This window comes from Cyprinus carpio, chromosome B25 (assembly GCF_018340385.1).
Source record: "Cyprinus carpio isolate SPL01 chromosome B25, ASM1834038v1, whole genome shotgun sequence".
Taxonomy (NCBI): domain Eukaryota; kingdom Metazoa; phylum Chordata; class Actinopteri; order Cypriniformes; family Cyprinidae; genus Cyprinus; species Cyprinus carpio.
Genome location: NC_056621.1, coordinates 2,489,769 through 2,503,058, shown reverse-complemented (window position 1 = coordinate 2,503,058; position 13,290 = coordinate 2,489,769). Strand labels below are relative to the sequence as shown.

Sequence of the window (13,290 nt, the reverse complement as noted above, 5' to 3'; positions counted from 1 at the left end):
TCTTGCCGTTCCTCGGTTGAGGTTCACACTATCTTGATTGTTATGCTGTCTGTCTGGGAGATTTTCCGCTCGGCTCTTGCTTGCGTTGAGGTCAGATTACTCAGAGCAGTTCTAGGTTTTTTTTTTTTTAGGCCACACAAATACATCTTCGCCAACACTCCCCTTTCCCCCCTACGCTCTCTTCCACTCGTTTTCTCCTCTCAGATTGTCTGTTTTCATGCATGGACTGAAAAGTGAGAGTACCCCAGAGGTGAACTGGCGCTGATCCATCTTTGAGAAACTGGGGCAAAAGCGGAGAAAGCCAGTCTAAATGCTGTGGTGTCTACAGTACCAGTGAGTAAAAGCCTGGCTTTATGTGTGCTGCGTTTCACATTGTTGTGGTTTAATAATACTTTTACAATCTGTGTTCACAATGACAGTGCTTTGAATGACAAAAAGTCATTCAATTTCACTGAGAATTGAAGCGACGACAATCACTGGTAATGCAATAATGTTGAAGCCTACTAGCAACCAAGAGAAGAAAATATAAATTGACACCAGGATTAAAGCTAAATGTTATCGTTTTCACAGTGATTTTTCTCGTTCTGAACTAGACCATGACTCACTTAACTTATTGAGCCATTTGTTGGTTGGTTGGATGGATCCGTTAAAATGGTTGGTTTAAAAATCAAATTTAAGTCATGTTTTTGTGGTGACGGTGCAAAAGTGTAGTTAGTAAATTGCTTGTTTTAACAGCCCAGATGTTGTTGTAAAACACTACTTTTAACTCAGCAGCTTGGAGGCAGTGGAGGTGAAAATGGGAGGAAGGACTATTTAATGTTAATAAAATTCACAATTCATTTCAGTTCATGTCTCAGAATGTGTATTTTTTGTTTGTAATTTCACAGTTGTAATACCATAAAATGTTACTGAAGTTGGAAAGTGCCGGTTTTCTATCGCGAATGTGTCGAATCTGCTGATGTAATTACAACCGCTAGGTGATAGAGGACAGTAGGGGAGACCTGTTGGCAAAAAAAAAATAAAAAAAAAAAAATTCTGCATCGAGTGTTCACTTTCAGTGCTGAGGAGTGTTGAGAAAAGAAACCTCGTAGAGGAGGCTAGCCTCCCTTCTGATATCAACCAATCATCACAGAGACGTATTACGTGCTATTAGTTTGAACGTCTCGCGCTGAGCTGATAATGATCCAAGTACTTATGATGAGTAGCGATATTGAATATTTGATCGCCAACAGATTTACCAAGCTGTCATTCAAACAGTATATATACAAATTAAAAAAAAGGGAGAACACGCCTAAGCTAGATATAGGCTACAGCAGTCACGGCTTAATTAAATAGTACAACAAGCAGCTCTCTTTTAATACAGACTTTTAAGAAGGGATGGATGTTTGCTGTGATCGCAAAAAAGTGATAGGCCAGGTAAGTGATATTATATTATCTTGTTGTATGTGTGTCGTTTTCTTTACGTTTTCTGACTAAAAGCAACCAGAAAGCAATTTTAAAGCGGTTAAGCAAATAAAAATAATTAATAATAATCAGCAGGGATCCCAGACCAATACAATTAGTGTGCCTCCTCTATTTTAAAACCCACGAGCCGCCACTGCTTGGAGGTACAGTTTTAATATGAACAGTCCTTATCTTTATTCGGTCCAACAGTCCAATCTTTATCTGCATGTCTGTGGAAAAGAGCAACACATCAATTTACATTTTTAGTCAAGTGTTGCTTAATAAAAACAAAATAAATAAATAAAAATAAAATAAATAATAATAGTAATTGTTATTATTATTGTTAAAATAGTAACATTAAAAAATATTAATAATAAAAATTAATAAAACATATCAAAAAACAAAAAATAATAATAAGTGAAATAATAAAATAAGCCTATTGCTAACTAATTAAAAAAAAAAATAAATACTTACTAAAAAAAATATTTAATTAAAATAAAAAAAATATAATACTTATTTATTGCTTTCTTTTTTTTTGTTTCGTTTTTAAAAAAAATACATAATCTATAATTAAATAATAAAAATAACAACTATATATAATTAAAACAAACAACATGAATGAAAATAATAAGTAACGCTGATTTTATTAGTATATTATCTTTTATTTATTTATTTTTTTAATTTTATTTAAATTTAATTCACATTTTAAATGTGTCATTATAGTAAGTGTTCAATATATAAATTTCAGCTGCTTGTTTTTGTAATAGTAAATGTTTGTAAGTGCTTAGGTGGTCTTGTAACAGTGATGTTACAGTCTGTTTTTTTTCCTCACCATTGTCAGGTCTCCATATTTAGCTCTGAGCGTCTGCTGACATACAGAAAACACACACTATTGGTTGCTAGCAGCAGCACACAGGTGTTGTTGAGGTTACCACTCCTTGCTTCCTTTCCAAGGCGCTCTCTTTCGGTTGCTCAACAGATGTACAGACACACACACACGCGCGCACACTCATACATTCACACGCTTTCACATTCACAGCAATGCATTCACACACGCTCATCTCTTAACGTTGAGCCGGATAGAGGCGTCTTACAGGTAAATAGATGCATGTTGCTTACTTGCATATCTGGTGTGTGAAAAAATTGATGCATGCTTTTTGTTTCCTGCTGATTGCATTTGAGGTTGTGTTTTTATCAAGCGCCGTGAGACTGTTTGTTTTGTTCCTGTTTTTTTTTTTTTCTCAGCTCTCATAATTGCTTTGTGTGGCACGTAGGTATCTTTCTGTTCACCAGGAAAGAGATAGTTGCTCCTTCTGTTGTTGCAAGGATGTGCGTCTCTTCATCCTCTTAGCAACAGGTGATCTCTCACTGAGAGGCTGTTGCTAAGGGCCGTCGGATGAAGGGAAACTCCCCGTGATTATCCCACGGGGCTCCGCTTGGCCTTCCGCCCACTCAATCAACTGCTGCATCTGATTGGTAACGAGCGCCGCCAGTTAGGAGCCAATCCAATCATTTGTTTCGAGCCGAGGAGATACAAAATGTCTCTCAGATGGTGTCATTGTTTGTGGTCTGAACCAGGAAACCGTTTCCCCCAGTGTTTCCATCGATGCAGAACATCGAGCTGCTCTGCGTGGTTTCCAAAATTGATATTCTGCCTCCGCCGCGCTCTGCTCGCGTGGCCAATTGAACCAAATTAACTGTGCATAACGCCTGTCTGTCTGCAAAAGCTAGCAGTGTGTTTCTGCCTGCTGTCGCTCAGGTGTGGTAATGAGGTTTCTGTGGTAAACACTGCGTTCCGTTCACCTGTCAGTTTGTCTCGCTGTCAAACCCTCGGCGGCGGTTGTAGCTGTAAGGAGTCAACAGCCAGGCTTCTGTCACGATAAAGAGAGCCAGCCTGGTGGAGAGGCTAGTCTGCTCTTCACCCTGACAGGACGATAACAAGAAATCCACAGGGATGCTGTTACCAGGAGATGTCAGGCAGAAAACTCTGTTTCACATCTGGTTTTTGTTCGTTTGATAACTGCACATTTAAAGCGAGCCAAGTAGGGATGGAACGGGACGAACTAGTCAATTAGTGAGTTCAACTGTTGTGGTTATGTAGGTCATCCCTTATTTTTGGATTTTCGAATAAGGGGTTAAATTGAGATTTGTAATCATTTCGAGTTCACTGTGTGGACATATTTGTAACACCTCAGTCTTTTCACTCAAAAACTGATTCGAGTTACATGGTTCAAATCAGCAATAAAAACTGACATAAACATGTTTCAGATAGTGTTAAAAAAACATTTAGGTCATTCCAGCCAATCAGTCCTATAATCTTGGAACTGTTTTTATGGGAACCGGAGGAGCTGCAGTGATGTGACAACTTTACCAGTTGGTGATTAGCTCTTTTATGTAAAAAGGCGGGGCTTATTCCACCAAACTATGCATTGCATGTTCTCCCAGTGAACCATCTACTGTATACATAAAGTCTTTGTCTGTACTTTATCATGCCACCTCTAACTGTTGGGCGCTGAGTACTTAGTTCTCTAAAAGCATTCCCTCAGAGCATCTCACAACATAAGTTTTGCATTTAAAATGTTAAGTGCATTTGTATGTTGAATAGAAAGTGTTGTTCTATTGCATTTCTGACTAGCTGTTTTTAAACTCATCCAACATTAAAAAAACATTGACTTGACCCAATATCGGTGTCATTTCAATCATGACAGTTGACCCAAGATGTTTACTCTCTCTCTCATGCAGTTTCATAAATTACTATTTCATTGTGGAGCTTTACATTTAGTTTTTGTCCACTTGATAAATCAGTGGGGCCCAATGTTGGATTTTTGTCCCCATTGACATTCATAGGTATGAAACATTCTTCAAAATATTATCTTCTGTGTTGTGCATAAGATATAAAGTGAATAAAGGATGAAAGAATGATCTTCTTTGGGTGAATTAACCTTTTAAGAATAGTCACTCCAAATATATGTGACCCTGGAGCACAAAACCAGTCTTAAGTGTCAATTCTACATCACCTGAAAGCTGAATAATAAATAAGCTTTCCATTAATGTATGGTTTATTAGGATCAGACAATAATTTGTCGAGATACAACAATTTGAAAATCTGGAATCTGAGGGTGCAAAAAAAAAAAAAATCAAAATACTGACAAAATCGCCTTTAAATTTGTCCAAATGAATTCTTAGCAATGCATATTACTAATCAAAAATTAAGTTTTTATATATTTACGGCAGGAAATTTACAAAATATCTTCATGGAACATACTGTAATCTTTACTTAATATCCTAATGATTTTTGGAATAAAAAAAATCAATAATTTTGACTCATACAATGTATTTTGGGCTATTGCTACAAATATACCCCAGAGACTTAACACTGCTTTTGTGCTCCAGGGTCACATATTTAGATTTGCACCACGTCCCTCAAAGAAACCACAGCTTTGTAAAACACTGTATGAAAATGCTTTGAAATGTCTGCTCTGGCTTGCTTGGTGTTAACAACTGGACAGCAAAATGAATTTTGGCACTATAAGCAAGGCAGGCAGGCGTATGTTGGCAGATGATACTGAGATGCTCTCTGGCTTTAATGAGACATATGTCTGTTTTGAATCTCCTCTCAGTGTGGGTTATGAAGGAGGGGGATGTTAGCAGAGAGACTCGGCTCTGTGTACTGGATGGCACTGTTGATGTGGCTGTCTTTGGTTGTTTTTTTTCCCCTCTTTGCTCTTTTTCACACATTATTTTTCCCCCCTCATGGTTCAAGGCATTTTTCTTGCTTTCATTGTTTGAAGATGCTGTTTCGGTTCATAAATGTTTCCTTTGCTCTCAATTTAGGTTTCCGAGCCTTTTACTGTGTGAAACTTGTTATTTGAAATAAGTCATAAGAATCTAATTTTTAGAAATTGAATGGTTTATTAAACCTTATTGAAATATTTAACAAATCTGAAGAAACTTTGCATGTTTTTTTGTTGAGTATTATATTTAACAAATTAGGCTTTTATGCCTCATATGATATAGTGACAATATGGTGGAAAAAATAGGTCAGTTTTATTCAGAGGCCCAAACTGAGCAAAGATATGCAATTGGAGCAGATGCTGATATTTATATGACCAAAAAGTGATGCTTATAATGTAAAACAATGAGATCTTTATAACAGTATAGCAGATAGTAACATAAAATGATATAAATATCAGTCGTCACTCTATAGCTCCCATTAATGTCTTAATAAGATGATATGTAAATGCTTAGTTTTATGATCAAAGCTCTGTAGTTTCAAAACATAAGGCAGTGCAATAATGATTGCGAGATTAACAAGTAAACATTACTCAAAAGATGAGATTTTAAATATTTTCGAGGCTTGGGAAGCTCATTTCTCCACTGAGAAACAGTGAAAGTAAAGGTTCTGGAAATAAATGTGATCATAAAAAAAATGATGTGTGGATGGATAATCAAGTAAACGTAAGTTGTTTCAGTGAAGTAACTGTTTATCTTGAAACATGACAAACAATATTAAAGTTATTCATACGTTTACTTTATTTAAATCAGTAAAGATTCACAGCAAAAAGGTGGACGTTTTTATTCTTACTTGCTAAAAAGTATGAACTATGAATCAGTTGACAGATTGTGTACAACAGGGTTTTCAAGCAAAGTTTTGATCTTGTTGACATTTTAGAGACCTTATAAATGTGTGTATCAAATATAGGGATGTAGCGATTCACTCAACTCACGATTTGATTCAATTAACGATTTTGAATTCATGATTGGATTCGATTCACTATTATTCTTTTTATAATTTTTTTTACAAAATGAGATTTAAGACAAATTATAAATTAAATGTCTCTTTTTTATTGCTTGGACAAAATGCTGCATGTTTCTTTGTGAAACTGAAAAATAACACTATAATAATATAGTTATATAGCACTTGCATATCATTGCTCTTTTGTTGGTTTTGATTGCTTCTTTTGTCCTCATTTGTAAGTCGCTTGGGATAAAAGTGTCTGCTAAATGACAAAATTTAAATATAATGTGAATATAAATTAAAAAAAAAAACTAAATTGAATTTTTTAAACAAGCCCAAAATCAAATAAATAACACAAACAAAATAAATCTTTTCATATAAACAAAATAAGGCTTTGTCTGTGCTCTTGCCATTTATAATTAGAGGTAACCACTGCATTTTAATCATGATACAAACAAAGATGCAAAACGAGCAGTTTTTAATCTAAATTATATTGTATATTTTCGAAATTTGAAGCAAAAACAGAATGGTTTGACTTCAGTTTTGTGAAACTATACATAAAAAAAAAAATATCTGCATGAAACCGAAACAGCAGACGAGCTGAACGAGACACAGATTCACTTTCTGCCAGCAGGTGGAGTTTAAAGCATTTCCTTGGTTTCCGCTGTAAACAAAGCAGTGCTGCACCTTATGAACTTTAATATGCATTATACAGAAACAAGATAAAAGAAAAAATACCATCTAGACTTTTCTAAACTGATTTGAATCGTCACATATTTGAATCGATTTTGCAAACAGCTCGCAGTTAATCATTACATCCCTAATCAAATATGATCCAGCAGACTCTGGTTAAAATTGAACACTCCTTGGAAGCTGAAGACCTGATGATTGTACAGTTATGTATTTATTGACCGATTAGATTTATGCTTGTTGTTACTGACAGTTAAAGTCAAATGATGTTTGCGAGATGCTCTTCTCGGACGCTTGCACTTGCATGACATGGTGGCATAAAAGTGCTTTCCGTCCCGCTGCCCTCGGCGGTCCGGCCAATGGTTGACATCTCTGTACGTACCAATTTAGTGCCTTAAATGTGGTCAGAAGAGCAGGTTCCAGAGGCCACTCGAACTCAAATTACAGACAGTTTTTGGTTTCCATGAATCAGATTTTTAGTCACCCCTGCTCTCTAATTATAGGCCAGTGCAGTTAGAGCCCCATTTGTTTTATGACCTTTGAGATACTACCGAATTCAGCATATGCGAGCTTGTTTAAATGCTTGCATGCTGGAACAGAGGAATTATTGTGGCAAAAGTGCTTTCCGTTTAGGGATGGCAGCTTGGCAAACTGAATAAACAGTAGTGACATTACCTTGCAAATTGTGCAATTATTTGGCTTTTTAATCCTCTTTGAATCTGACACGTTTAAAGAAAACAGGCCTTCGAGTATCAACATCGCATGAGCGCCATGTTTTGGCTGGCAGTGCAAAAGTGTTTTGGTTTAAGCGCTGCTCTCTTTCTGCGCTTGTTTTCCAGCCATTGGTTGGCTAGCAGACTTTGTTTTCGCATGAGGTGGAATGCAACGATTCTTTCATTCAGGATGTGAGGCTGACGAGAGGATGTTTAAAGTCTCCTAGCACCACTTTCTTTCTCAACTGACTTGCGTTTTTTTCCTCTTTCGTACTCCAGATAACCTGAAAGGCCTCTTAGAGCGAAGTACATCTGAACATAACACGACATTTGTTAAACTATGTCTATGTGCTGAAAGGTGTTGATTGATGACTGGTTTAAAGAATCATGGTGTTCCCTTACTTTTGGCCTATTTAATGTTGCTGTGAAATTCTTGCTAGCTATTTTCTTGCTTTGAAATTTTGCTTTTGTGTCGTTTTTTTTTAGCTACAACAGTAGGAGCTTTCATTAAAAAGCAAAAAAGTGATAAAAGTAGAGAGATATCAGTTATAAGCCGATATTACTGAAATGTTTAAATCCATTTCAGGTGATTTAGATATATTTATAGCAGCATCTAAGGATCACTTAATGTTAGTATTCAAATACACTAATATTTTAATTATACTAAATTTAATTCTTAGCAAATCTTTGAACGTACATCCTTTTCTGTTGTACTGTACATGATAATGTTGTGAAACTTAAATTCATGTGTAGCATTTAAAACGTTTTTACTGTTTTCAAACAAATAAATAAAAATAAAATAAGTTTTTTACAGATACGTTGAGTTGCATTTGCTATTTCCTCATTGCTCTCAAATGTCAGTGCTATTTGTGTTCTTATCACAAGAGAGGAATATCCCGTGTTTTCAACCACAAAGCGTGTCTCAAAGGTGCAGCAGCTTGTCTTGGCAGGCGCTCTTGGGTTTTTTCCCTGCTAACATTTTGAAGTCATCGCAAACACCCACCTCTGCGGTCATTCTGTTGTGGCTAGACGTTACTTTGCTCTCTGAGCACGAGGCATCTGCTATTTCCATCGGCGTGTTGCTCACGGTTGTGCAGTTCAAGTCAATGTGTGAAACTCATTTAACAGATATAATTTTTCTCTGTTGGGGACCGAGCCGCATTTCTCCTCCCCAAGACATCAGATCACCCAAGTATCTGAATTTCTAGTACCACTGGGGGACATTCTTTTCCTCCAGTCTTTCTTCCCAGACTTCTTAGTTTCTACGTCCTGCTCAAAGGGTTTGGCAAAATCTGAAAGAGTTTTCTACACTTGGTTGCCTGAAGCTTTCCAGAGCCGAATGGGATCCCCCAGTCCTTCTCCATTGGTAAAGAAACTGTTCCCGAGTCCTTTTACAAGCGTTCTATCGGGTGTCACTCTCGCTTGAGCCACCCATCGACTCTGAAGAAGCAGATCATGTTTCTTTCCTGTAGAGGTATTCATTTCACGCAATTGTACTTGATAAGTAAAGCCTGTCGTTGGCCCAGATTATGATGTAGTTTTGGGGTGATTTAAATTATAGTTTCAGAAAAAGGGGGGGGGGAGTGCAGGATTTATTTTTTGGTTTGGTGTGTCATTTGTTTGAAAAACTCAGTCTTGTGTTAACCGCAGGATCTCTGGGGTGTGTGTGTGGAGAACAGGGCCAGTGTACACCAAACTTGGAGGGAAACTCAAAGAAAACGAGCTCAGAACCACTAATGGTGTGCTTCAGACCACAAATGAAAAGCGAGCCAGGAAGCGAACGTTGTTTTTGTTGAACCTTGCCGTCTCTCCCTCTGAGGTTCCATATTAATTTAGCTCTTTTTTTCCCTCAAGTCGTTCCACCTCACGCTGAGCGACTCGAGAGACTGTTTGGGTTTAGCGGCTACTGCGTATGTTTAGCGTTTGGTGGTCTTTCTGTGGTGATAACACATTTTTGGATTATGGTTTGGGAATGTAAGACTCTGTTGACACAATCATATATTGATGTAAATATTTTTCACAATATTGCAAAATGTTTTTTTTTTTTTATTGATGCATTCATTTCATTTCCTGCTGGCCATATTAAGCTGAAAGCAAGACCTTAATACATCAAACAAGGAATGCTGACAGCTTAAGATCAGCATTCCTTGTTTGCTGTATATGAGGAATGTACATATATATGTGGCGAATGCCGGTCCTGGATTGCCGCAGCCCTGTAGAGTTCTGCTTCAACCCTAATCAAACACACCTGAACAAGCTAATCAAGGTCTGAACGGTTACTCTGAAGCTGCAGGCAGGTGAGTTTTAATTAGGGTTGGAGCTGAACTCTAAAGGGCTGCGGTAAGCCAGTAACCACTGAGCGATGGCATTAGATAATGCTAAATGTTAAAAAAAAAATTAAATATGATAAAAATTCTTATATAGAAATATACAAAATTTGAATTTTAATATAAGGTAATATAATACTTTATTAAATAAATCAAAACAAAATTAAGTCAAATAATTAAAAGATATTAATTTATATTATATGTAATATATTCTGGCCTGTACATTAAACTATTAACCAATAAATGATGGCAGTAGATGATGCTAAAATATCTAAAAATGTTCTAATATAATATAATAAAACCTCGAATGAATAAATATATAAAAATCCAATACATAATATGATATTATATCTTTCCTGAAAATCCAAAATTGCCCGTTTCAGATAAATAATTCTAATATCGGCCGATAACAGATATCGTACCGATATATCATACATCTCTAATGAAATTGTGATGCATTGCAATGTATTCAGTCATAAAATGTGAAGTGTATTGTACTGTGATGTAGTTGGTAAGCACTCCATCATTATACCTTAAGCATGCAAGCATTTGAATTCATTTAAAGAGGTCTTTGTTGTTGTTTGCAGTTCCACACTGGTTTTACTGGCAAGTGGCTCTCATTGAGCACTTTAACACTCATCAGACTTTTCTGTCTAGTGTCAGTGGGTTTAACATGACCTTTTAGTAGTCCTCAGGTGTAGATGTTTGTGGTGTATGTGTAAACAGAACTTACAGTAGCGTAGAAGAGGACAGGTGTTCAAATGCGACACCCTTAGTCTAATCCTCCAGTAATCCCGGCTGAAGCCATGTGTTCGCTTTCTTGCTGCCGACACTCTAAAGTAAAGCCAATGGACACCATCCAACTGAAGAGAAGGCGCTGAAGCAGAGCTTCCTTCATAAAGAAAAACACTGGTGGTCCAATGAAGTTGGCTCAATTCAGCAAAACGTTTCTCCTTTCATGTCAAATGCATCGGATTTAACTGAAAATTGGAATTAGAGTGCATGACTTGACACTTCCCTCGCAAACACTGTGGTCTTGTGAATTTTTAGTAACAAGACTGTAAAATCATGAGTGCTCGCTGGGGAAGGGAGGGAACATTGAACAAGGTCGGCAGTGATTTTTTTTTTAAGCACAAAAAAGGTCCAATATTTCTTTAAATAAAAGTGTGTTCCAAATTAGTGCTGTCAAAATTAGCACGTTGACGCAGGCGATGAATTTTTCCAGTTTTATGACTTTAAAAATATCTACGAACAAATTCCTGTCCTGTCAGCTGTTATACTGTGCTTATAGCGTATGCTCTAAAGTTGCATGCACAAATACAGTTGCCCGTGCTTATTTCATATTAAAGTCCAAATGAAGCTTCGAGCATGCATGTCAGACCAATGTTGTGCTCTGCAGCGGTAGCTCTTAAAGTAACAGCAGCCAAATAACCTAATAACCCAGCTGCTGTGATGTCTGTTAATCAAAGATCAAAGGAAAACAGAGGAAATCAATAACTTTTTTTTTTAGTTTTAAGGATTCATCTATATTTAATTTAGAATTTAGTGTTTGATAACTTAATTCATTTTCTGTTTTTTTCCTACTTGCTGAAGGGCACAGGTAAATATGTTAATACATTATAATAGGTTTATGTGAAATTGATTTAAGTTCACTTAAATTGGAAGTTGTTACTTTTTAAAGTCTAATAAATGTTAAAATTTATAGTTCTCAATTATACTATAATGTTAGTATAGTCAACATTACATATAGTTAATGTTTAAATAATAGGGGGATAAAAGAACAATTTCCTAGAGACATCAGTAGTGTTTGTATCAGTGATACTCGCCTTTAGTCTTAAAAAAAGATGGCATTAAACAAATATTAAAAATATACTGTCTTTATGTTGTTTCTACATTTAATTTGAAGTCTGAATGTGAAATTATTGCAGTATAAACGTATTTTGAAAAACTTTGATGTTGGGATTAATTGTGCTTAATCGTGAGCAATTTAAAAAATGTGATTACATTTCGATTGCCAGTACTGTTACAAACACATTTGTATATAATTGTTTCATTTATTTATTTATGTAATTTTTATTAATTTTGTGCAATGTGTCTCTTAAAATCTTTTAGTAAAAGAGTTTTTTTTTTTTTTTTTTTTTTTTGACACTAATTTTTCACAATTTTTCATTCAAATTTATGCATTTGGCTTGCACTTTTATCCAAAGCAACTTGCATTGCCATCATTTTATCAGTTCATGCGTTCCCTGGGAATTGAATGCATGACCTTGGCATTGCAAACGGCAGCTGCTTTATCAATTACAGGCCTCTTCTGCTGCTTGGCTTTGGTGAACAAGCAGTGAGTCACAATAGGAACAAATGTTTATGCTTCTTCAGTCGTCTCTCATTAACAACCAGCCACATCTTGCCTTTGTTTTCTATTTTTCTTTCTCTTTGTACAGATTTGATATTTTGTTGTGGTATAGAATACACATTCGGATGTAAGGGTGTTTACATCTGAAGGCAATATGAAATCAAAACCAACCTTTGTTTTTAATACACTTTCTTGGTCTAAATGTGGCAATTAAATGTTTGTTTGTTTGTTTTTTGGAAGGAATAAACAATGCAACGTGATGTTTGCTATTAATACTAAATTACACTGAATAAAATTGTGTAGAATTTGCTTTGAAACCGTTTTCTAGTGAATGTTAAATAATTACAAAGAAGCATCAAATAACAAATTAAATTAGACATGAAATGTAAAAAGACTGAAATAGCTCTCCAATAATCAGTTTATTTACAAATTTTTCCAGTGTACACCTATTTTCATGAAACCGAAAAGCCAAATTTGGACTTAGTGTACAGACATTTAATTTGCATTGACGTTCCCAAAACTTGAGTTGAATTCAGTCGTTCTCATTAAATAGTCTGATTCTGCTGCATGATTGTTCTATAAAGCAGTTGTTTGGTCAGTACATCTGCCAAACCCATTTATCTCGAACAAATTCAAGAGCATAAGGATGCATGTCAACAGAGAAATGGACTAATTACTTTGCGGTAGTTTAAAGTTAATTTTAAATTAAAATGGCACATTTATCTCTGGTTTTAATTCGTTTTCACCCATCAAAAAGCTTTAGTTCAATTCAACAAAAGCCCATAATTAGATTATCAAATGGGCTCATGCATGGAGTGCTGAGTTTGCAGGAGTGTTTGTGAAACCGAATGGTCGCGGTGGGGACGGGTCGAGGAGGAACAGCTGTGGCAGCTTATGATGAACCTTAAGCATTTAGCGTCCTGGCCATGAGTAATAATCACAGAGAGCGCTAATGGTTCTTGGCACTAAGGTTAAATAATCCCAGGCTCTGTTGTGTGTTCACATACTTCACCCTCGCCAGTCTGA

At 36.0% G+C, this 13,290-nt stretch overlaps 1 protein-coding gene across 5 annotated transcripts in view; it reads left to right on the top strand.

The window, feature by feature from the left end:
- znf609a (zinc finger protein 609a) overlaps window positions 1-13,290 on the top strand; it is a 103,726-nt gene that overhangs the window by 63,602 nt on the left and 26,834 nt on the right. Inside the window, exon 1 of one of the 5 annotated variants that reach the window (XM_042752912.1) lies at window positions 2,233-2,539. The exons of the other annotated variants lie outside the window; for them this stretch is intronic. Within the exon in view, the coding sequence (XP_042608846.1) occupies window positions 2,249-2,539 (291 nt within the window). The 5' untranslated portion in view covers window positions 2,233-2,248. Of the gene's footprint in view, window positions 1-2,232; window positions 2,540-13,290 lie in introns of those variants that run through there. 5 annotated transcript variants of the gene reach the window in all.